The sequence below is a fragment of the Ursus maritimus genome, assembly GCF_017311325.1.
Source record: "Ursus maritimus isolate PB19 chromosome X unlocalized genomic scaffold, ASM1731132v1 scaffold_X1, whole genome shotgun sequence".
In the NCBI taxonomy this organism is placed as follows: domain Eukaryota; kingdom Metazoa; phylum Chordata; class Mammalia; order Carnivora; family Ursidae; genus Ursus; species Ursus maritimus.
This window is the reverse complement of record NW_024423319.1, coordinates 65,115,678-65,140,606: the sequence shown is the minus strand read 5'-3', so window position 1 is coordinate 65,140,606 and position 24,929 is coordinate 65,115,678. Positions and strand designations below refer to the sequence as shown.

Genomic DNA, 24,929 nt, shown 5'->3' with positions numbered 1-24,929 from the left:
TATGTGCTGAACTCGAGTCAGGCACTGGGCTAAGCTGTGTTGCAGGGGGAGGAGATACCGCAGTGAAGACAACAGACGTTGTCCCTGATTTCATGGAGTTCACATTCGAAATGCTGTTGTCAGTATTTAGTTTGGGAAAGAAAGAAAAGTGGCTTATTAACCAAACAGGTGTAATCGGAGAATAGAAGATAGATTGTTAAAGGGAGCATGAGGGGGAAAAAGGCATGAAACTTTTCATTTAGATTTTCCCTGGGGAAAATATTAATTCCAAAGGTGTGTAGGCAGCGCCTGTCATGCTTTTGGCTTTAAGTCTCCCTGGTTCAGAGGCCACTTCTGTTTACAATCATTTGAGCTTCCAGGGGCAGTAATAACCCTCGGATCGCATCGAGGTCAGTGTAGTTGACACTCCTGGAGCGATAGTTAGGCCATTCTGTCTTTATGCTTTTATCAAACCGAAGGAATGGGTTCAAGGAGGAAGGAACTTGTGTCATTGGCTACTGTGGAGAAAACAGAAGTGTTGGTGTTCATTAGTAGAAAATGGTTCTTCTTTCCTTTGCTTTCTTTGCCTTTTGTCTATAGAAGGTAGGAGTTAAGTTCATGGTTATTGTAAAATACTTGCTTGAAAGGGCAGGCATTATATTGTAATCAAATAAGATGATAAGGACCCATGACAATTGACAGGAGGGGATGGTAAATTGGACCTTTTGTGTTCTCTGCAGTTGGCTTTGAAGGTTCTGATATTGGGAGAGTGTACAGAGGGTCTTTTGAGGTTGTGGTCGGGACTGGCGCTATTTAGGTTTGTGGTATTGAGGATTTCTAGTACACTGTCTGTTCTAGCACAAGGGTCCCATTATAGTTGACGTTAATTCTATCCTAGATTTGTCAGGATTGGCTTCCCTGGCACTCCGATCTTGAGTTCCTTATATTAAGTCACCCTTCTGCTGGTTTTATGTTCTCCTGCAAGGCTTGGACATACTGATTTCTGTCCCAGAGTTGCAGGAGATGGGCAGGAGGTAAGACTCTTTAGAGGAGTGTTACTGGGAGAGGCGCCAGGGTAGCTCAGTCCATTAAGTGCCTGACTCTTGATTTTGGCTCAGGTAGGTCATGAACTCAGGGTCATGAGATCACATCCTACGTCAAGCTCCACGCTCAGCAGGGAGTCTGCTTGAGACTCTCCTTCTCCCTCTGCCCACTCCCCCCCCCACGCTATTTCTCTACCTCTCTCTCTCTCAAATAACTAAATCTTAAAAAAAGAAAGAAGAAGAGTGGTACTAGGAGATGTAGCCTATCCAAAGAAAAGGATCCTTTTTTTCCCTTCCACTTGCTCATAAGAAACCTTCACCTCCCCAGAAGGTGGTGGCTAGAGATGAATGTGCATACATACACAGTGTTCATCAGGTTGCTGGACCCACTGCTGCTTTAGGCTGACAAAATGCTGGCCCATTTAGCATTGATCATTTTAATGGCAGCAAGGTGTTGTGTTGTGATGACAGAACATGGTCTTTCTCCCTGCTGTTCCCAATTCTTAATCAGTAATGTAATATTGATTAGAGAAAAAGTGCATTGCAGACTCAGCACTGCCTTTATTGTAGTAGGCTCTGGGTGCTCATAGGAATATCATATCTGGATTTTGGAGGGTATTTCTAGTAGCTCTGATGGATTCTTTCCTCTGTACCACACATTAAGATCATTTGGAGCCTTTTTTTTTTTTTTGAAGCCAAGAAGCCCCAGTGCATTCTACTGGCTCCTACTTCAAGCTCAGGAAATTGATTCAGCCCTGTCCATTCATTTATTTCCTCCTGAGAAGTTTCAGGTTTTATTTGCATTATGACGAGCCTTTGTTAAAAGGAATCCAACTTAATTTCAAAGTACTGAACAAGGAGGAGAAGTTCCCAGCGGGCACTGTTTTCAGAGTTACCAGAAGCATATTACTTCCAAGGGTGACTCTTGTCACTTGTAGTTTCGCATCTCTCATAGTATCGGCTGGACTAACTGAACGAGAATCGGAAAGCATACTTGAGCCTTTTGGCAGCAGTCGTGCACCTCCCAAGGTTGGATACCCAGCAGCAAGCAGCCTAGCATTTGGATCTGTTTCTGCATCTAACCCGTGATAGGGGGCCCCCTTCCTACCTCCGTAAGCTAAACCCTCACCTGTTGTGTTACTGACTTTGCGCCTAATGTTCAGCTCCTGAAGCTAACAGCTAACACTAGACCTGGCAGGCTCTCACCCTCCTTCTTCTTTTGACTCTCTAGATCAGACTTGTTGTGGAAGAGGGACTGAATCAGCTGCCATATAAAGAATGCATGGTGACCACCCCAACAGGTAACCAGGGCTGTTACTCTCAGATTCTTGTCATGAAAATTCTGAGAATTTGGGGGGAAAAAGCAGTTTGAGTAAATCAGTATGCAAAATGAGGAGTCTAGGTGAAGTTGTTCTTTTAAACAACTTAATAAACTCAGAGACATTTAGTAAAGAAATTTATGTGGATGACTTTGTTAATGGCTTGCTTGTCAATTCAAGTTAAAGTTAATAAATATTCTTTAGCATGCAAGTGTTGCCCTTGATGACAGCCCATTGGGACCAGAGTTAAGAATTGCTGGCAGCTTATCTTCACTTCTGTGGGGAAGCTGCTGGTATGAATAAATGGGTGGGTTGGTTTGGCATTGAAAGTCCAGGTAAAAGAATGAGGCGTAAAAAAGACGAAGAAAACTAAAAATGATGAGATCCAGAGAGAGTCCTTTGTTTTACTCTAATAGACACAGCTGAAGATCCCTGTTTCAGGGATTTGAAATTCTGATTTTGTTCTCTAGTAAATAATGGAATCTGTTCTATTCAAAGGTTGACTTTATGAAAATTAGGGGCTGAGCTTGTTGCATCATAATTGATACAGATTCAGGATGACACCAAGGGTTGAACACGTCCTGGTAACTACTTCAGCCTTTGTCTTCTGCTTTTTAAGGCAGAGTGGAAGCTCATAAAAAGGGAAGGAATGAGGAGGCTCTCTGCTGTGCCTCACAGTGAGGTCCCAGTTTGAGTTGATGGGGTTATAGCGCTCAGAGTGCAGTGATTCCCCTCTGAATTCAATTTGAGGAACGTGTATGTGAATATCATGCTGTCATAAGTCCTGTTCCTACTCGATGAAGTCCCCGTCTCCCAATTATCCCCCCAGGTTTCTTATGAAGAATTAAGAAATAACTGAAAAATCATGACTTCTCATTACTTTCACAGGGAACCTAAGAGGTTATACAGAATGTCTAGACAAGAGTTGCTCTGTACCCATTGGCTTTAAACTATAGGCACTTTAAAAATAAGTGGATTGCTCCAGTAATGAGAGAGAAATTCTTTGATTTTATTCCCCAACAGGGTACAAGTATGAAGGAGTGAAATTTGAGAAGGGAAACTGTGGGGTCAGCATAATGAGAAGCGGTAGGTTTGCATATGTGTGATTCTTGTCTCTTTGCACGCACAGAAAAACAGTTGTTTTCTGGGAGAGGGGTGGGCTTTTCTGTCATAATTGCAGCCTGCCTTAACTTAAATCTCACCACCTGTGTTGTCTGTCCTCATGGTGCCTTGGATCATGGCCTGTGTGTTGCTGAGTTTGACCAATTTTAACTGCAGAGCATCTACTCTAGTGGCCTGGCCCACGGGCAAGCCAGCTTTCGGAGAGATTCAGGGTAGGATAGGAGGATGAGAAGGTGCCCGCTTGGGGAGAACAGGGCAGCTTGAAGACTGATGGAATATGGCACAAATTCAGGCCTGTGGAACTTTGGATACCTGACTGGAGAAATATATAGTTTTTTCTTAAATTGCTTTTGTAGGGAACAGTCCTACCCTGTCGGGAGCTGGACTGAATGACTTATTCAATGTTTTTAGTTTTATATTTGATGTGTATGTGACCATAGGGCAAAAGCACTTAACTGTTATTAACTCTAGGCATTTCCAGTTGGTGGTCTTATAAATGCTGTATTTGTGTTTGAGTCCGACTGATTACTCTTTTAAACCAATCCTTTGTGCAACAAAATCACGTGCCTGTAATTAGAATGTCTGCCTGTTCCATGGGGATGATTACTTCCTTTTGGCAACTACCTAACTAAATAAATAAATTTTTACACAAGATCCAAGGTTCGGTGGAAGCCTCACTTGCACTGGAGACAGGTGGATTTTTTTTTTCACCTATAAGCATTGCCTTTTCTCTGGCTGTGAATTTCTGTTTGTGAACAGTTGAATGCCTCAAGTAGAATAGGAGCTTTAAGCTCCCTTTTTAATAGAAGGTAGCTTTTAAGCAATGACAGGATTTTCAGGACAATGTTATTTCTGGTGAAGACAATGGAGATGGGCTTTTAAGGCATTTTTTCTTCTATTTCAGTCCAATTCTTGCCCTAAAGGCAGCAGCGTCCTCACATGCCTGGTATATAGCAGATGACCATGGGGTCATGCACAGTCAGGGTTATTTTTTAACCTTATTAGCTATTGGCGGATTTTCATATATATTAGAAACTGCTTTTATGTTTACACCAGTGATAGAAAGTTTCCTCTTAAAATAAATGTAAAATAGTTAAAACTATGAAGTAAATAATAGTGCAGATAGAGTTCTGATACAGCCTAAAATCTGGAAGGTGGTACGAGAATGATTCATTTTGGCAATCATTTCCTTAAAGGAATTTAGACTAAAAAATAACTGTGTTCAGAAACCAAGGGGGTAGTAATAGTGTTGGTTATGGTTCTTGGCGGAGGGGAGGGAAGGAACAATATAGTTTTTCACTGTTTGCCGGCAAACTTCTGCCGTTGAAGTCATTGCTGGGGTGTAGTGATACCTCCTGATATCACCTTGCTCTGTAGCCCAATTCTTCCATAAATCTTCTGTATTTTTTTTTCAGATGAAAATAACAGGTTGAGGTGGTTTAAAGGCTTCCTTAAAATAATAGGAGTAAAATGGTCCTGATACTGGAAAAGCTCAGGGAGCAGCCCAACAAAAAACACTTTATTTATTTTTTTTAAAAGATTTTATTTATTTATATGACAGCCAGCGAGAGAGGGAACACAGCAGGGGGAGTGGGAGAGGAAGAAGCAGGCTCCCAGCGGAGGAGCCTGATGTGGGACTTGATCCGGAATGCCGGGATCACGCCCTGAGCCGAAGGCAGACGCCCAACGACTGCGCTACCCAGGCGCCCCAAAACACTTTATTTTTTGTATTTCGTGAAAGCGTGACATCTCTAAAACTTGAAAGCCGGCAATAAAACTAGCTTATCCTACTTTCATTGACCAGCCTTAATCTGGTTTAATTGACCTGCACTAAGTATAAAATAAGAGCATATCAGAAATAAAAGCTCTTAGCTTAAGAAGAATTGCTCCCATCTTGACAATGTCCTTTTCGTATTAGTAATAGTCACACATTCTGCTTTGGCCTATATTTGGACTTTAATTCTATCTCCCCAACCTTTTTTTTTTTCTCTTCTGAAAATTTTCCTTCTTCAAGGTGAGGCAATGGAACAAGGTTTACGAGACTGCTGTCGATCCATACGAATTGGAAAGATCCTGATTCAGAGTGATGAAGAGACCCAAAGAGCCAAAGTATATTATGCCAAGTTCCCCCCAGACATTTACCGGAGAAAAGTCCTTCTGATGTATCCAATTCTCAGTGAGTGGCTGGAGTTTAATTTGTATACTTTGCTTAGGGTTTAAATCAGTTCAACTTAGTGATTGCCTTTTAGTTACCCTTATATAAAGGCAAAAGCGTTTCTAAATGGGTTTTTGCCCCGGGCAGTTCACTGGGGAATTTTTATTGTGTAATAAGAGAGTAAATAATGTCTAAATAAACTTTATTAGCTCAAAAGAGCTTTGGTTTTAACATGAATGAAAACACTGAAGCAAAGGATCTAATGAGGCAAAATATATAGAACACAGAAAATACATTGAAATATGTCCCTTCTTTAGTCCAATGAGGATAGCACTGAATTTGTCAAGAATTTATCCTCCCGAAAGTAATATTTTTTTCTCCTATTCTGTTTTTTAAGCTTATTCAGATCGCACATGGTATTGTCTCCCAGGGTTGGTGGTGGAGGGTGGGTGTCAAATTTGGTATCTCAAATACTGAATGAATTTAGGGTTTGTTGTGCATTTGAAAACTGAAAAGAGTGTGTGTCATGTCCATTATTAAAAATAACATCATGGGTGGGACACCTGGGTGGCTCAGTCGGTTAAGCGTCCAACTCTTGGTTTCGGCTCAGGTCATGATCTCAGGGTCGTGAGATCGAGCCCAGCATCAGATTCCCCCCCACCTCTCAAATAAGTGAATAAATAGATAAATAAGTAAGTAGGTAAGTAAACAAATAAATGAAATCTTTTAAAAAAAGAAGAGAGAATGTCGTTGAAAAAAGAACAGGCACCTTCCAATGAAGCTTTGCTTAGTATCTTATGTTAGATTACCAAACTGCCTTTACTTCAGAGAAACTTCAGAGACGTTTTGAGATAAATGTTAAAGTTGCTAATGCATTTGGTTGTCATTTGATTTCAGGCACTGGAAATACTGTAATTGAAGCTGTAAAGGTTCTTATAGAACATGGAGTTCAACCCAGTGTTATCATTCTACTCAGTCTGTTCTCCACTCCTCATGGTGAGTGCAGCATGACTGGTCACGGGTTGGGTAAGTGTGTATCTGTCCAGATTCTCATTGTGAAGAAAAGTTCATTTGCTTCTTCCACATTAAATCTAAATCTGATTTTGGTAGTTTATAACTTGTGTTTATCGTCTCTAAGCTTAGTGATAAAGTATTTTTATACCATTCTGATGTTCAAACTCAAATGGAAATCTATGAACTAACCCCTTTGAAGGGGATTGCAGTTGTTTTCCCGGTATCTCTGTTTGGGTAGAGCCTGAACCAGAGAACTGCTCCCAAACAGCAAGAAACTTGAGGTTCTGGTTAGCCCTGTGGTCTTGCTGCATAAACTTTTCAGTGTGAAGCAAAGAGCAGAAGTTTCCTAAGTTCTACTTCTGCTCAAAGAGCATGAAGGATAGAACTGTGTTTTCTCTTATTTCCTCAGGAAGGTAAACCTAATGCAAAGCCCTAGTTTTTTGCCATACAATCTAGGACAATTGTGAAAGTATCCTAAGAAAATAATCTTACATGCATGTAGAAATTTAGCCTTTAGGATATTCACTGCAGTTATTTTTAGTGTATGAAAAAATTTGAAAGTATATAAATGACTTACAGTAAAGAAATGGTTAAATCAATATATATTCACAGGATGTAACATTATGTAACTGTTAAGTCATGTTTTTGAAAAATATTTAATAACGTCGAAAAATCTACGTGTAAACATGAACAAGCAAGGTAAAAAATGACAGCATTAGAATAACGTAAAGTGTTATTACCGAGTTCAGAGATGACTAATGCAAATTATGACTGTTATGACTACCAAAGTCAGACTTGGATTTAACACAGAATCTAATAAGTCTTTCCTTAGCATGAGAGGCTAGACAGATGTACAATACTATTTCAATTTTCATTTTAAAATACATACTATGTTAATGGTGGTTATTTTAGGATGTTGGGACTCAAAGCAATTCATTTTATTTTTTTAAGCTCTTTTTGTATTTTCCAAATGTTTGGCAGTGAATTTGTATTTGTTTCATAATTTAAAAGAAAGAGAAATATGTGGCTTCTAGTTAGGGTGTTTCCTCATTTCCAAAGTTTCCCAGTCTCAGCCAACCTTGAAGGGGATAGAGTGTATCCAGTTGGGAGGGCTGCTTTCTGTAGGCCATTGGTTATTTTGTTGTTTCAGAATCAAAATTCACCTGTAGTTCAAATGTTGATGGTGACAAAGGGCAATTTGCTTGGTCATCTATTTATATATAGCAGAGGTGGCACTGTAAACATTGAGATAACCAAATAATTATTGGATTTCCTGCCTTTGAAGTAGAAAAGTAACTGTTAGTTCTAAGAGTATGTATTAGAATGGAATACTATTCTTTGACATTGTAGATTAAAAATCTTATTTTGTGGCAGCATTGCTATGGTTTTTTAGTTTGGCGAGGGTCCTAACTCATCCCTTTCCCTCAACCCCCAAAGCTAGAGTCCTAACTTCTAAAAGCTAGCTCACTCTGACATACCAAAGAAGTTTCTACACTTGTTTCACAGTGTTCCAGTTGAGAAGCCATCATCTTATATATGATCCTGTTTCTGGAAAGGATTGTATTCTCTCTATTCCAGCTGCCTTTAAAATGAAACAAAACAAAGTCTCTTCAGGGAGAAAGTTGCTATAACTGAATGTATTTTTAAAATCTTGGATATAAAACAATTTGAATCTAAGAATTTGTTAGTGAATGAGTGGAGGCATAGTGTGATGATTGTCAAAGCTTTTCAGATATCAGACATATAAGCTAGGAGATTAATCGAGTCTGACTAGGTATTTAAAGGTCATTTCTTTCTGTCTTCTGTCTATATTATACCTAATAACTACAAAATTTTTGAATTCCAGCTAATGCTACCAAAAAGTCATGCCATAACAGCAATTCTTTTATTTTTTGAAGGTGCCAAATCAATCATTCAGGAGTTTCCAGAGATCACAATTTTAACTACTGAAGTTCATCCTGTCGCACCTACGCATTTTGGACAGAAATACTTTGGGACAGACTGAGTTGCCAAAGGAAAATTAATTATCTTGTGTGATATTACAGTTAATGTTTTGAGTTTCTACTTGTCTTACTAATTCACTTGAGGAATGGCAGAGAAAATTATGTTTTGTAATTCTTGGAAGTGGGTATAGTAAAGAAATATTTGAGGTTTATTTAATTTATTTGATTATTTCTTAACTGTTGGCACCAAACTCAACAGGGAAGCACACATAACTCTTAGAAAATATTTTATTTTTTTAATTTTTACTTTTTTAAAGATTTTATTTATTTATTTGACAGAGAGGGAGAGGAAACACAAGCAAGGGGAGCTGGAGAGGGAGAAGCAGGCTCCCCGCTGAGCAGGGAGCCGGACGTGGGGCTCAGTCCCAGGACCCCGGGATCATGACCTGAGCTAAAGGCAGACACTTAGCAACTGAGCCACCCAGGCGCCCCTAGAAAATATTTTAGTAATATTCTTAGGCAAGTTGATGATCCCTCAGTGCATTGAAACTGTTAACCTAATTTTTTTTCTAAGTAGGCTCTACACCCAGCATGGAGCCCAGTGCGGGGCTTGAACTCACGACCCTGAGATCAAGACCTGTGCTGAGATCAAGAGTCTGATGCTTAACTGACTGAGCCATCCAGGTGCCCCAAAACTGTTTCCTAATTTTTGAACCTCTCAGTTGGTATGTTGTTTCCAGCCACAAATAAAGCCCAGATGGGAGTCCGTTCTTTGGCCCACTATAGTTTACATTTTGTTCAGTTTGCTTTTAGATCTAGGGAGAGTTCATGTATATGGCTGTTGTCACCTTCTTCTACTCTTTACTTCCTAGTACCATACATGCTGGTAACTTGGAGAGAGTGAAAAAAGATGCCTCCTGAAATTTTACATTTCCATTAATATCCTCACTCAGCTAGCAGACCCAGGATATATGGTTAGCTCTCCAGTCAAGCCATTGTGTTCTTCATGGCTCACTTCCCATCCTGTGCATTGTTGGTAGGTGCCTTGCCAAGTGTAATGCAGTGAAGAAGATAGTGAGCACTTCCAACAACGGAACTGTAACATGAATTTACATAGATAGATTGAACCAGGGATATCTGGATGCTGACAAGGCTGAGTGCCGTTAATGCCATCGATGCCCTAGAAAGGAACTGGTGATGGTTTTTCTGAGGTATGGGGGAAAGAACAGTTTCTTGCTGAGTTTCATGGCCAATGAGTACGTTACATTGCTACATTTTAATTTGGATATTTCATTCAATCTGTGAGTTCTTTGCATACTTGTCACCTGTAGCTGTATTAAAGTTAAAAATACCATGATATTTTTTAAATCCTCAAGATTTATATGTGTTCGTATTTAGGCCTCTGAAAGGAAGATAAACTGCTGTAGAAATCAATGTTTGTGTTCTGAAACTTGCTTGTGAAACCCTGATCTCATTTTGTATTGATATTAAACATTTTAACAGTGGTTCTGGCTGATGACTTGAATAGTTATACTCTCACAGCCCCATAGGCACCTGTTGTGGGCCTCTGTTCGAAAACATCCAGAAAGAGCAGCAGGCAGTGTCTTAGAACCAAAGCTGATGAAAATCAGCAAAGATTAGGGGAGACGAAGGAAAAGCTGGTGCACAATGGAATGCATTTTCCTTACAGAGCCTAGGAATGCTAGAAAGACTTCACTATATTTCCCTTTATTTTGAATTTTTTAGTTTTTATTTAAATTCACTGTATGTTAGTTAACATACAGTATAATATTAGTTTCAGGTGTAGAATTTAGGGATTCAGCACTTACATACAACATCCAGTGCTCGTCACAACAAGTGCCCTCCTTAATCCCCATCACCTATTTAACCCATCCCCCACCCCATGTCCCCTCTAGTGGCTGTCAGTTTGTTCTCTATAGTTAAGAGTCTGTTTCCTAAAAAAAAAAGAGTCTGTTTCCTGGTTTACCTTGCTTTGTTTCCCCCATGATCATTTGTTTAGTTTCTTAAATTCCACATATGAGTGAAATCATATGGTATTTGTCTTTCTCTGACTGACTTATTTCGCTTACCATAATACTCTGTAGCTCCATCCACATCGTTTCAAATGGCAAAATTTCATTATTTTTATGACTAATATTCCATTTCATACACACACCCCCCCCCACAACTTCTTTATCCATTCATCAGTCCATGGGCATTGGGACTCTTTCCATAATTCGGTTATTGTTGATAATGCTGCTATAAATATAAAGGTGCATGTATCCCTTTGAATCTGTATTTTTATATCCTTCGGGTAAATAACTAGGAGTGTAATTGCTGGGTCGTAGGGTAGTTCTATTTTTAACTTTTTTAAGGAACTCCACATGTTTTCCAGAGTGGCTACACCAGTTTGCGTTCCCACCACCAGTGCAGTAGGATTTCCCTTTCTCCACATCCTCTCCAATACCTGTTGTTTCTTGTGTTGTTGATTTTAACCATTCTAAGAGGTGCAAGGTGTTATGGTAGTCTTGATTTGCATTTCCCTGATGATGAGTGATGTTGAGCATCTTTTCATGTGTCTGTTGGCCATCTATAGTTCTTTGGAAAAATGTTCATGTCTTCTGCCCATTTTTAAACTGGATTATTTGTTTTTTGTGTGTTGAGTTTGATCATTTCTTTACACATTTTGGTTACTAACCCTTTATCAGATATGTCATTTGCAAATATCTTCTCCTATTCTGTAGGTTGCCTTTTCAGTATTGTTGATTATTTCCTTTACTGTGCAGAAAAGGTTTTTATTTTTGTGAAGTACCAATAGTTTATTTTTGCCTTTGTTTCCCTTGCCTCAGGAGACATATCTAGAAAGAAGTTGCTTCAGCTGGTGTCAGAGAGGTTACTGCCTTTGTTCTCCTCTGGGATTTTGATGGTATCCTGTCTCACATTTAGGTCTTTCATCCGTTTTGGATTTTATTTTCGTGTATGGCATAAGAAAGTGGTCCCGTTTCATTCCTCTGCGTGTTGCTGTCCAGTTACCCCAACACCATTTGTTGAAGATACTCTTTTTCCCATTGGATACTCTTTCCTACTTTATCGAAGATTAGTTGACCTATAGTTGTGAGTACATTTCTAACTTTTCTATTCTGTTCTGTTGATCTGTGTGTCTGTTTCTGTGCCAGTACCATACTGTCTTGATGAATATAAGTTTGTAATACAGCTTAAAGTCTGGAATTGTGATGCCACCAGCTTTGCTTTTCTTTTTCAAGGTTGCTTTGGCTGTTGGGGCTCTTTTCTGGTTCCATACAAATTTGAGGATTGTTTGTTTTAGCTCTGTGAAAAATGCTGTTGTTATTTTGATAGGGATTGCATTAAATGTGTAGATTGCTTTGGGTAGTATAGACATTTCAACAACATTTGTTCTTCCAATCCATGCGCATGGAATGTCTTTCCATTTCTTTGTGACATCTTTGATTTCTTTCATCAGTGTTTTATACTTCTCAGAGTACAGATTTTACCTCTTTGGTTAGGTTTATTCCTAGGTATCTATCTTACTGTTTTTGGTGCAATTGTAAATGGGATTGATTCCTTGATTTCTCTTTCTGCTGCTTCATTATTGGTGTAGAGAAATGCAACAGATTCCTGTATGTTGATTTTGGGTCCTGAGACTTGACTGAATTCATGTATTATTTCTAGCAATTTTTTTTGTCGAGTCTTTTGGATTATCTACAGAGAGTATCATGTTGTGTGCAAATAGTGCAAGTTTGACTTCTTTGCTGATTTGGATGCCTTTTATTTCTTTTTCTTGTCTGTTTGCTGAGGCTAGAACTTCTGGTATTATCTTAAATAACAGTGGCGAGAATGGACATCCCTGTCTTGTTCTAAGTTTTTTCCCATTGAGGATGATATTAGCTCTGGATTTTTTTGTATATGGTCTTTTTGAGGTTGAGGTATGTTCCCTCAGTCCCTACTTAGTTGAGGGTTTTTATCAAAAATGGACACTGTACTTTGTCAAGTGATTTTTCTGCATCTACTGAGAAGATCATATGGTTCTTATCCTTTCTTTTATTAGTGTGGTATATCATCTTGATTGATTTGGGAATATTGAACCACTTGCAACGCAGGAATAAACTCTACTTGATCGTGGTGAAAGATTCTTTTAATGTACAGTCGGGTTTGATTTCCTAGTGTTTTTTTCTAAACGGTTTTATTTATTTGAGAGATAGTGCATGAGCAGGAGGGAGGGGCAGAGGTAGAGGGAGAAGCAGACTCTCTGCTGAGCAGGGAGGCTTACGTGGCGCTCAGTTGCAGGACCCGGAGATCATGACCTGAGCTGAAGGCAACCACTTAACCAACTGAGCCACCCAGGCGCTCCTTGATTTCCTAGTATTTTATTGAGAATTTTTGCATCCATGTTCATTGGGGACATTGACCTGTAATTCTGTTTTTTAGTGGAGTATTTATCTGGTTTTGGTGTCAGGGTAATGCTGGCTTCATAAATGAATTGGGAAGTTTTCCTTCCAATTCTGTTTTTTGAAATTGTTTGAGAAGAGTAGGTTTTAACTCTTCTTTAAATGTTTGGTATAATTCCCCTGGGAAGCCATCTGGCCCTGGACTTTTGGGACTTTTTTGATTGCTGACTCAATTTCTTTGCTTGATATCGGTCTTTTCAAGTTTTCGATTCCTGTTTCAGTTGTGGTAGTTTATATGTTTCTGGAATTTATTTCTTCTAGGTTGTCCAACTTTTTGCCATATATTTTTTTCATAATATTCTGTTAGAATTGTTTGTATTTCTGTGGTATTGGTTGTGATTTCTCCTCTCATTTGTGATTTTATTAGTTTGGGTCCTTTCACTTTTCTTTTTGATAAGTCTGGCTAGGGGTTTGTCAATTTCATTGTTTCTTTAAGAAACAGCTCCTGGTTGCATTGATCCTTTGTATTGTTTTTTAGTTTCTATATCATTTCTTTCCATTTTAATCTTTATTATTTCCCTCCTTCTGCTGGCTTTAGGCTTCTTTTTGTTGTTGTTATTCTTTTTGTAGTTCCTTTAGGGATAAGGTTAGGTCCATTCTTTTCTCAAGCCCAGCAAGTATCCTTATGATTGTTGTTTGACATTTTCCATCAGGCATGTTACTTATATCTGTTCTGCTTAGATCTCTGGCTGTGAGCTTATCTTGTTCTTTCATTTGGAATGAATTCCTCTTCTTGGCGTTTTGTCCATGTCTGTAACTTCTTCTCTGTGTTAAAAAAAAAGCCAGTTATGTTTCCTATTCCTGAGAGGAATGGCTTTATGAAAATGAGGTCATACTGTGTCCAGGTGCTTCAGGGAATATCTCTGGTATGTGCTGAATACACTCTCCTCCTTCATTTTGGCTGCTCTATCCTTCAGGCCAGTTGCCTGCAGAGGCTCTCCTTGCCTGCAGTGGACAGTGTTTGGTCCTTGGCCAAAATGTGGTGAGTTTTAAGTAGGTTTACTCTGGTCTGCTTGTTAAATGAGAACTGATACTACGTCCAGTAGAACTGAAGACCTCTCTGGTCAGATGTAGTGTTGCAGGGTTTTCCGCTGGTCTTCTGGGGAAGGGGCCTGCCACCCTGGGACTGAGGCAGGCTTCACCAAGAAGGGCAGTACTGCCAGAGCACAGGGATTTGGGACCTGGTGTAAGCAAGTTAGACTGCCAGTGTTGCTTTTTGCGGGTGGCTCTGTGTTTATGCTGAGGGGCTAGGGATGGAAATGGCTCCAGCCAACTCTTTTGTCACTAGAGAAGCATCTCTCTGAACTCTGCCTCTCAGAGACTCACTCTAAGAAGAGCCAGATTATCTCCCCCCATGTGCCCCAAGAGTTCTTCAGATCGCTGTTTCCATGCCATCTGCCCCTGAGTTCTTAGCCTACCTTCTCTCCAGGAGTAGGCAGTGCCCTTAGGGCTCTATCCCAGCCCTGCCTGCTGCCCTTCAGAATGCTAGTCTTTAAGCCTTCCTGGTTACAAGAACTCATGAAAATCAGCCCTTCTTGTTTTCCTAGTCAATGGCTTTGGGGAAGTGTTCTCCTTGTGCATTCCCCTGCGTGTTCCTCTCTCTTTCATCTTTCTCCACAACCACAGCTTCTGACCTGCACCCTTGATCTGTTTCTTCCCTCAGCCACATCTCCGCACTTCCTATCTTCTTCGATGTGGATTCTTCTCTCCCTTTAGTTGTGGAATTTGTTCTGTCGGTCTTCAGGTTGATTTCTAGGACATTTAGAATGATTTGTTAGTTATATAGTTGTGTTTGAGGGACAAGATGAGCCTTGGGTCCTCCTAGTATGCCGCCATGTTAGCTCCAACCTATTGCCCTTTATTTTTGAAAACTGTCATAATTATGAAAACAAATTAATTGATAGATTACCCATATTACAATTCTTCCATGGCAGATGTTGCTTTCATGTTCTTATTGAAATTATCATTTATACTCATCAGTTAAGTATTTTGATACAATTTGGAATTTGTTTATTCTTGATTAGCAAAAGCTGTAACTGAAGCCCAGTAAAGCCCAAGTCTTTAACTCAGTGTCCTATGAAAAATGTGAGCAGAAAATTTAGATAGAGACCAGATTTGGCTTAGATTGATGCATTGAATTAGTTGGAAAGGTGATGTCTACCACTATAGGAGTCAGTGCTTCTGAGTTAGTACATATGTTAGGGTTTCAGTATTTTGAAGTAACTGTCTAGAACATCAGACAAGTTCATATTCAAGTGCAGGTATAAAACCATATTGCAAGCAAATTATTTTTATATTAACCATTTAGATTTAATGCATCTTGTTTTGGGGCACCTGGGTGGCTCAGTTGGTTAAGTGTCTTTCTTTGGCTCAGGTCATGATCCCAGGGTCCTGGGACTGAGTCCCACACTGGGCTCCCTGTTCAATGTGGAGCCTGCTTCTCCCTCTGCCTGCCGTTCCCCCTGCTTGTGTGCTCTCTCTCTTTCTGTCTGACAAATAAATAAATAAAATCTTTTTAAAAAACCTTATCACAGTCCATTTCACCTATAAGAATTTAAACAATATACTTCCACCCCTCAGCCTTTGTGCTATTATTGTCATAATTTTACTTCTACATGTGTTAAACCCCATAATAATATTATTATTTTTTGCATTCAAGTTATCTTTTAAAGAGATCTAAGACAAAATAAGAAAAAAAAGTCTTTTTATTTATTTTTGGTGCTTTCTATTTCTTTGTATAGATAATAGATTTCCTTCAGGTATTTTTTTCCTTCTACCCGAAGGACTTATTTTAACATTTACTATAATACAAGTCTCCTAGTAATGGATTCTCTCAGCATTTGTGTGTCTGAAAAAGTCTTTATTTTTACTGATACAGCATTCTAGGTTAGCAGCTTCTTTTTTCTTTCAGTACTGTAAAGATAATTCACTGTCTCCTGCATGTTTAGAAGTGTGCTGTTATTCTATTTACATTTAGTGTAATTACTGATAAAGTTGGATTTACATCTGCCGTTTTGTGATTTGTGTCCTTAATGTCTTATAGATCTATTTTGTTCCTCTATTCCTCCATTACTGCTTTCTGTTAGATATTTTCTAGTGTGCCTGTGTCAGGGTTCCCCAAGACCACTGCCAGGCCTCAGTGGGACTCAGAATTATGTTTGTGGCTAAGATTTATTTTTTTAAGGTTTTATTTAATTCTAGTTAACATACTTTGGTATATTAGTTTCAGGTATATGATATAGTGATTTAACAATTCCATACATCACCCAGTGCTCCTCACAGCAAGTTGCAGTCCTTAATCCCCATCACCTATTTAACCCATTCCCCTCACTCCCTCTGCTCTGATAACCATCAGTTAGTTTGTTCTCTATAATTAAGTCTGTTTCTTGGTTTGTCTTTTTATTTCTCTTTTTTTCCCCTTTGCTCATTTGTTTTGTTTCTTAAATTCCACTATGAGTGAAATCATATGGTATTTGTCTTTCTCTGGCACGCTAATTTCACTTACCATTATACTCTTTGGTTCCATCCATGCCATTGCAAATGGCAAGACTTCATTCTTTTTCATGGCTGAATAATATTCTCTGTGTGTGTGTGTGTGTGTGTGTGTGTGTGTGCGCGCGCGCGCGTGCGCACTCGTGCATGTGTGTATCTCACATCTTTTTTATCTGTTCATCAATCAATAGACACATAGGCTGCTTCCATATCTTGGCTATTGTAAATAATGCTGCTATAAACATAGGGGTGCACGTATCCCTTTGAATTAGTGTTTTAGTGTGATTGCTGGATTGTAAGGTAGTTCTATTTTTAACTTTCTGTGGAAACGCCACACTGTTTTCCAGAGCTGCTGCACCAATTTGCATTCCCACCAACAGTGCAAGAGGGTTCCTTTTTCTCCACATCCTTGCCAACACCTGTTGTTTCTTGTGTTATTGATTTTAGCCATCCTGGCAGGTGTAAGATGATATCTCATTGTAGTTTCCATGGTTATGATTTATTATAGAAAAAATACAAAGAAAAATCAGCAAAGGGAATAGGTACATGGAACAAAGTCTGGAGGAAACCAGTCACAAGCTTCCAAAAGTTCTCTTTCAATGGAAATGCACTGGATACACTTATTTCTTTATCTACAGATTGTAGCAACATGTGTGAAGTGTAGTCTACCAGGGACATTTACTTGAGCCTAAAATTCTAGTTTTTATCGGGGTTTGGTCACATTGGCACATAGCGTATATATGATTGATCACAGTTACCAAACAGACCACCTTAAGGAAAGCAGTTGTTCACCGTAAATCACATTATTTACACAGATTATCTAGGCGTATAGGTACAGTGTGGTTCAAAGCTCCCAAGTGTGCAAAAACACTTTTATGAGTTAAAACCTTCCAAGAACTCAATTCCCAGTTGTGGAAGAAGGGCCATTCATGAAAACAGACTTCTGGGGAGTGTGTAAGGTTTGAGCAACTTGGACCTGCTAGGTCAGTTTCCTGCACTTTTCATCCTCCTGGCCTTTGGCCCAGTCTCTCTTACAGGAAGATGGTCATATTTTTCTGAGAACCTACAGTTAGTATAGCATTTATGTAATAGAGATAGTAATATCACCAGGAGTATGCCCAGCATTTGGAAGAGCTGGTGTGGGATAGGGATAGACACAAAGAAGCAACTAATCCATCCTATAATGCCATTATATACATCTCCATATTTTTGTATTAATTTGCTCTTTTTTTGAGAGAGCAAGACCACATGGGGAAGGAAGGGGCAGATGGAGAGAGAGAGAATCTTGAGCAGGCTCCATGCCCAGCATGGAGCCTAACTCGGGGCTCAATCTTACAACCCTGAGATCATGACTGATATCAAGAGTTGGACACTTAACCAACTGAGCCACCCAGGCGCCCCTGTATTAACTTACTCTTAGTCTGCACTTATTTGTACTTTATGATAAATTTGTATACACCTATTTAGCATATTGATTAACTGATGTTAACTAGATCTAGTTCCTCCTAAAGCCAACCGTTTCTATTGATAACACATCCTGAGGAAGCTTTAATTTCCCAATACATATAATTATCAATATCTATATGACTTACTAATATAAGGTAATTGAATCTTACCAGCCATGCTGATATTACACCATATCACACTATGGTTTTAGTACAGTTGTTTCATTGCACAAGTCAGTAAGAGGTATTTATTTATTATACGTGCCCACCACAATTGGCCTTTGCCCATATACCAGATGTCACAGATAAGGATTATCACAATTGGCCAGGATTTGGTTATTTTCTGTTTCTAAGTCCTATGGTGTTTTAGTTTGCTAGGGCTGTCATAACAAAATACCACAAGCTAGGTGGCTTCAATGACAAAAATTTAATTTCTCAGAGTTCTGGAAGCTAGATGTCCAAGATCAAAGTGTGGGCAGGTTTGGTTTTTTCTGAGGACTCTCTCCTTGGCTTACAGATGGCCACCTTCTTGCTGTGTTCTCACATGGTCTTTTCCAGTGTGCACACATCCCTGGTGTCCTCTTGTGTGCCTAAATTTCTTCGTCTTGTAGGATACCAGTTAGATTAGATTCGATTAAATTAGATTAGGGTGATTAACTCACCACTTAAATCACCTCTTTAAGTGCCCTATCTCCAATTTGGTTACATTTTGAGGTGCTGGGAGCTAGGGCTTTAACATGAATTTTGGAGATATACAGTTCAGTCCCTAACGTGGGGATAAAGCTAGTCATCTTGTCTCAGTTCATATGATTTTATGGAGACTGTTTCCATTATGTGCTGTTATGTAGCAGGGTTCATCCCTCCTATGGCAAAAAGAGTGTCTTTCAGAATGGTTCCTATTTCTGCTAACTCTGCTACAGGTTATATCTTATTTTGATTCATTCTTGGAATGAGTGGGGGCAGAGTGCATCACTGTAAATTACCCTTGCACCCAGAGAATGTCCATAAATTTGGAGATCCATAAGGTTTTTAGAGTGTGCCCTAGGATGAAGAGTCATTGCTTCATTGCTACTTCAGGCTCAATCTGTTTTAAAATAGGAGATCCTGTTGGATCTGGGTACAGACACTTTCCCAGTGTCAAGTCCTAGCATTGTCCAGCATTATTTATTAAATCTGTGTGATGCAGTTCACTAAAGCCTCATCTCTCCAGGCTGATTCTTGTCCTTTTTCTTTATTCTGGAAGAGTATCGATTCCAATTGGTTTATCCTCTCTATCGTTTCTTTTTCTTCTGAATGCCATTCATTGAAAGCGAATTCCATTTGTCCTTTGATGCTTAAACTGGCACTTATCTCTCCTATAGATTTCCTCTATCTCATGGACCAGTGTTTAATCTACCAGGTGTGTTGTCATTGTGTACTAATAGCCTGAGTGCAATTAGAATACATGTTTTGGGGGTGCCTGGGTGGCTCAGTTGGTTAAGCATCTGACTCTTGGTTTCAGCTCAGGTCATGATCTCAGGGCCCTGATCTCAGGGTCATGAGATAGAGATCTGCCTCAGGCTCCATGCTCAGTGCAGAGTCTGCTTGAGTTTCTCTCTCCCTCTCTCTCTGCGCCCCTACCCCCATGTGCTGGCACTCTCCCCCACCTTATAAATAAATAAATCTTAAAAAAAAAAAAGAATACGTGTTTTGTTCCCTAAAATGTTGGGTCCCACATGCTAAGGCTATACGGGTAGTCACACCTTGATGTTATTTACTGTCAGTATGCCATGAAGGCCTCTCCTAGCCTGCCTTGTCTCAAAGTGGGGCCATTTCCCATGGGGATTTAAGCCCACCAAATATGCCTACTACCTTATTCTTATCAGAAACTAGCTTTTATTTCCTAGTTTTATACCTACAAAAACAAGGGTGTTAAGTATTTATACACAGCACACTTTGGCATCCTAGGCATGCAGCTGCTATATTCTGACCATAATAACCCAGAACCTTTCTAAGTATTTGGTGATCAAAGTTTATGGTTTTACACAGTGATCAGTCTGCCAGGAGTTATATGGTCTGATGGTTCAGTAGAGTAATTCCTGGAAGTTGCTTCCTAAATGATATCCTTTACAGTAGATACAACCTGAAATTTAAGAAGCAAAATATACTGGCACATTATTAAAGTTTTATTCAGTCATCAACAGTTGATCCTGTTCATTACAGCATATGACCAGGATCTCTCCCAGGGTAATAATACCACTCAGCTTTGCAAGCTTCCATTCAACCTTGTCAAAATCCAAAAGTGGGGGTGGTCTGGGCAAACATACAGCTTCACCCTCTTGGATATTTAGTATAATTATAATGATACAGTATTTTTCTCTTCTTTTGAGCCCCTCAAGGAAACAATGTAATATGGGATGTCCTTTGTTGCATAAGCCATTTATTCATTTTTTACCTTCAGCTATTATTTTTCCTTCTTTGTACTTGTCATTGGTTTTAACCCAAACCTTTCCATCTTTAGAAGGAGTGTCAGGTTCAATGGCAGTGCTTGTTCCGATAGGTGGCAACAGCAGTAAGAGTCTAGGAAGTGCTTTCCTTTCAGTTCATTCCCATTTGTATAGAATAGGGTCACACAGATAGATAACTAGTAGGCTATCTGGGCCACTAGATACAAAACAATACAACTGCAGCCATTGTCAATTCCAATTTTGCAAGATGGGATGAAAGTATAACCCATCCCAAAAGGACTTAGAAATTCTGGCATAAAGATTTAAAGGTATAATTAGTTTCTTGCTTAGGGATCAACCCTGGTTCTGACAGGCACTATTGTAGTCCTAGTCCTAAAACCACTTAGTCAAGCAGGAAAAAATGTCGAGGTGATGTGTGAAAGGATTGAATAGCTTTACAGTATCCTCCATACCCTTACTTCCTATAAAAGTAGAGGAGACTATTCAGTGGGGACCATTCTTTGGTTGCCCTCATGTTGAATGTGAGCACATTCACTGAAGTATATGAAGTTTTCATGCTTTTGTCTCTCATCACTTTTTTATTATGTCATGATTCACATACAATGAAAGTAACCCTTCAAAATATTGAAGTGATTTTTAATATAGTCACAAAATTGGCCAACCACCACAATCTAATTCAAGAATATCTTTATTAACCCAATAAGAAACCTGTATTCATTAGTAGTCACATTCCATTCTGCCTGCCTTCAGTCCCTGGCAACCACTAACTTACCTTCTGTTTCAATGGATTTGTTTATTCTGAACATTTGACATAAATGTAATCATACGATATGTAATCCATTTTCAGTTTATTTTCATGTTTGGTGTAAGGAAAGAGTTAAACTTTACTCCTTTGCCTGTGGTTATCCAGTTGTCCCAGTACCATTTATAAAAAAAAACTTTATTCCCCATTGAATTGTCTTGGTACCCTTGTCAAGAACCCATTGACCATAAATATAAGAGTATATTTATGGACTTTCAATTCTGTTTTATTGTTGTATATGTTTATCCTTATCTAGTTTCGATTGCTGTAGCTTTGTGGTAAGTTTTGATATCAGGAAGTGTGAATTCTTCTACTTTGTGCTTTATCAGGATTGTTTTGGCTACTTGGGGTCCCTTACAATTCGTTATGGATTTTAGGATAAGCTTTTCCATTTCTGTAAAATGGGCCACTGGAATTTTTATAGGAATTGCATTGAATCTGCAGGTCACTTTGAGTAATATTGACATCTTAACAATATTATCTTCCAACCCATTAACATGAGATGTCCTTCCATTTATTTGTGTTTAATTTCTTCCAGCAATGTTTTGTAGATTTCTGTATACAAGTCTTGTACCTCCTTCATTAAATTTTTCCCTAAGTATTTTATTCATTTTGATGCTATTGTAAATGAAATTGTTTTGTTAATTTCCTTTCAGATTGTTCATTGCTACGGTATGGGTATAAGAGTGATTTTCTGTGTTGATCTTATATATTGCAACTTTGCAGATCTTGTTTATTAGCTCTAAATGGTTGCGTGTGTGTGTGTGTGTGTGTGTGTGTGTCTTCTTCAGGATTTCTACCTGTAAGATCATGTTATATGCATATAGAGAAAGTTTTAGTTCTTTGCCAATTTGAATGAATTTTTTTCCTTTTTTGCCTAGTTGCTGTGGCTAGAGATTCCATTATAATACTGAACAAAGTGCTGAAGCAGGCATCTTCATTTTGGCCCTGATCTTATGGGCAACAATTTTAGAATTTCATCTTTGAGTATCATTATAAAATGTATACCTGTTCATTTCTCTTAAAGTGTTTTGTTTAAAGCCTATTTTGATTGGACTTCCAGGGAAGATGGTAGAGTAGGAAGACCCTAAACTCATGTCATCCCCTGGATACAACTAGATGACATTTGCATCAGAGCAAACAACCCAGAAAAGTACCCCAAAGACTGGCCCAACAAAGTCCACAAGTAAATGTAGAGAAGAGGCCACATCAAAGAGGGCGGGAAGGATGAGGAATGGGAACCTAAACCCCATGTGTGTGACCACCAGAAGGAGGGAGCTGTGGGCACATAGAAGGGTGAGAAACAGACTAGTACAGTGAGGATCCTACAAAAGGAAGAGAAATCCCCATAGCATTTGACTTTGAAAATCAGAGGGGTCAAATTTCATGAGTGCCTACAACTAGTGGGACTTAAAGCCTGAAATTTAAAAAAATCAGTGGGCTTGCTTGAGAGAGAGCCTAGAGGACTCTAGGAAACTGAGACCTTGCCACTAAAGAGATAGCATAGCAAACAGCTGTGGAAATACAGCTTGGAAGCAGCAGTTGAAAGGTACCTGGGGCTTATGGGAGGGAGAGTTAGTTACTAATCTCAGAGTTTGCTCAGAGACTTCACCAGGAATAAAGGAGCTGGCGGATGCCATTTCTCTTCCCCACCTGACACGATAAACACACAGCCACCTGCGGGAACCAGTGCAGCACCAGCACTTATTACCTAACTCACTTACACTATGCTCTGTCCCCTTTAGCCAGACCTGCCTCAGTCCCAGTGGTTTGAATACCCTCCCCTAGAAGACCCATGAAAACTTTAAAAACACTTCTCCTGAACTCCTGTGGAGAAGGAGCACGTCTTGTTAAAAGTGCACCCCTTGAAGGGAAGGAAAAGTAAGATGAAAATTGAGAGGGAGGCAAACCATAAGAGACAGTAAACTCTAGGAAACAAACTGAGGGTTGCTGGAGGGGAAAGAGTGGGGGAAAGGGATACTTGGGTAATGGGCATTATGGAGGGCACTTGATGTAATGAGCACTGGGTATTATATGCAACTGATGAATCATTAAATTCTGCCTCTGAAACTAACAATAATAAAAAAGAGACAGTAAAACAAGTACATCCCTTGTCTGCACAGGCTTTGCCAAGCAGTCCAGGCTGGTTCGGACCTACAAGGTGGCTGCACGTCCCCTGTGGGAGAGGACCAGTGCCCACAGCTTGTGAAAATGTGCCCCTGTCCAAATGTGCACACTTTGTGAAGTGCCTGTCAGCTGTGTGAGCTTTGTGGAGCTCCACCTCCTACTGGAGGAGGACCAGTGGTACCTAGTTAAAAGTGTGTGTCTGGCCCACTACTTTCAAGAGCAAGAGACATAGTTAACTTTCCTAACACAAGTAGAGAGTTAGGCAAAATGAGGAGACTGAAGAATATATCACAAATGAAAGGACAGGACAAAACCACAGCAAAAGACCAGGGGTGCCTGGGTGGCTCAGCCGTTAAGTGTCTGCCTTTGGCTCAGGTCATGATCCCAGAGTCCTGGGATCGAGCCCCGCATGGGGCTCCCTGCTCAGCAGGGAGTCTGCTTCTCCCTCTCACACTCCCCTTGCTTGTGTTCCCTCTCTCGCTGTCTCTCTCTGTCAAATAAATAAATAAAATATTTTAAAAAACACACACACACAGCAAAAGACCAAGGTGAAAAAGATATAAGTAAAATGCCTAATAGAGAATTCAAACTGCGTTTGAGAAAAGAGTGAAGGAAATCAGTGAGACCTTAAGAAAGAGGTAGAAAACATAAAAAATAACCAACCAGAGATGAAGAACAGAATAAATGAAATTAAAAATACAGTGGATAGAATAAATAGCAGGCTGGAAGAAGCAGAACGAATTAATGAACTAGAATCCAGAGTAATGCAAAGTAATAAAGATGAACAAATGACAGAAAAATGAATTATGCAAGATGAGAATAGACTTAGGGAATGTAGTGACTGCGTCAAGCATAATAACATTTGCATTATGGGGATCCCAGTGGGAGAAGAGAGAAAAAAAGGGGGAAGAAAATTTGTTTGAAGAAATAATAGCTGAAAACATCCCTAATCTAGTGAAGGAAACAGATATCCAGATCCAGAAGGCACAGAGATCCCCCAACAAAATCAACTAAAAAAGGTCCACACCAAGACACATAGTAATCAAAATGGCAAAAAGTAGTGATAAAGAAAAAAATTTAAAAACAGCTAAAGAAGACAGCTACATACAAGGGAAACCCCATAATAAGGTTATAAGCAGATTTTTCAGCAAAAACTTTGTAAGCCAGAAGAGAGTGACATGATAAAATCAAAGTTCTGAAAGGGAAAAATCTGCAGTCAAGAATACTCCATCCAGCAAGACTATCATTCAGAACAAAATGAGAAATAGAGTTTCCCAGACAAACAAAAGGTAAAAGAGTTCATGACCACTAAACCAGCCCTAAAAGAAATATTAAAGGGAGCACTATGAGTGAAAAGGAAAGACCAAAAGTGGTAGTATGAAAAGTAGGAAACAAAAAACCCAGTAAAAGTAAATATTTCTATAAAAAAATCAGTCATGGCATTCACAAAATAAAGGGATATAAAATATGACACCATATGCCTAAAATGTGTATGGAAAGGAAGAAGTAAAGATGGGTTCAAACTTAAGTGACCGTCAATATAGACTGCTATATACAGAAGACATTGTATAAAAA

General features: G+C 39.3%; 1 protein-coding gene across 3 annotated transcripts in view; it reads left to right on the top strand.

The window, feature by feature from the left end:
- Window positions 1–10,080, top strand: part of UPRT (uracil phosphoribosyltransferase homolog) — a 37,785-nt gene extending 27,705 nt beyond the window's left edge. The window contains exons 3-7 of one of the 3 annotated variants that reach the window (XM_008703060.2): window positions 2,254–2,323; window positions 3,365–3,427; window positions 5,478–5,639; window positions 6,516–6,644; window positions 8,531–10,080. In XM_008703060.2, the coding sequence (XP_008701282.2) occupies window positions 2,254–2,323; window positions 3,365–3,427; window positions 5,478–5,639; window positions 6,516–6,644; window positions 8,531–8,637 (531 nt within the window). In that variant the 3' untranslated portion in view covers window positions 8,638–10,080. The remainder of the gene's footprint in view (window positions 1–2,253; window positions 2,324–3,364; window positions 3,428–5,477; window positions 5,640–6,515; window positions 6,645–8,530) is intronic. The other 2 variants (XM_008703061.2, XM_040630505.1) reach the window with 2 other exon arrangements.
- Window positions 10,081–24,929: the final 14,849 nt, after the last annotated feature.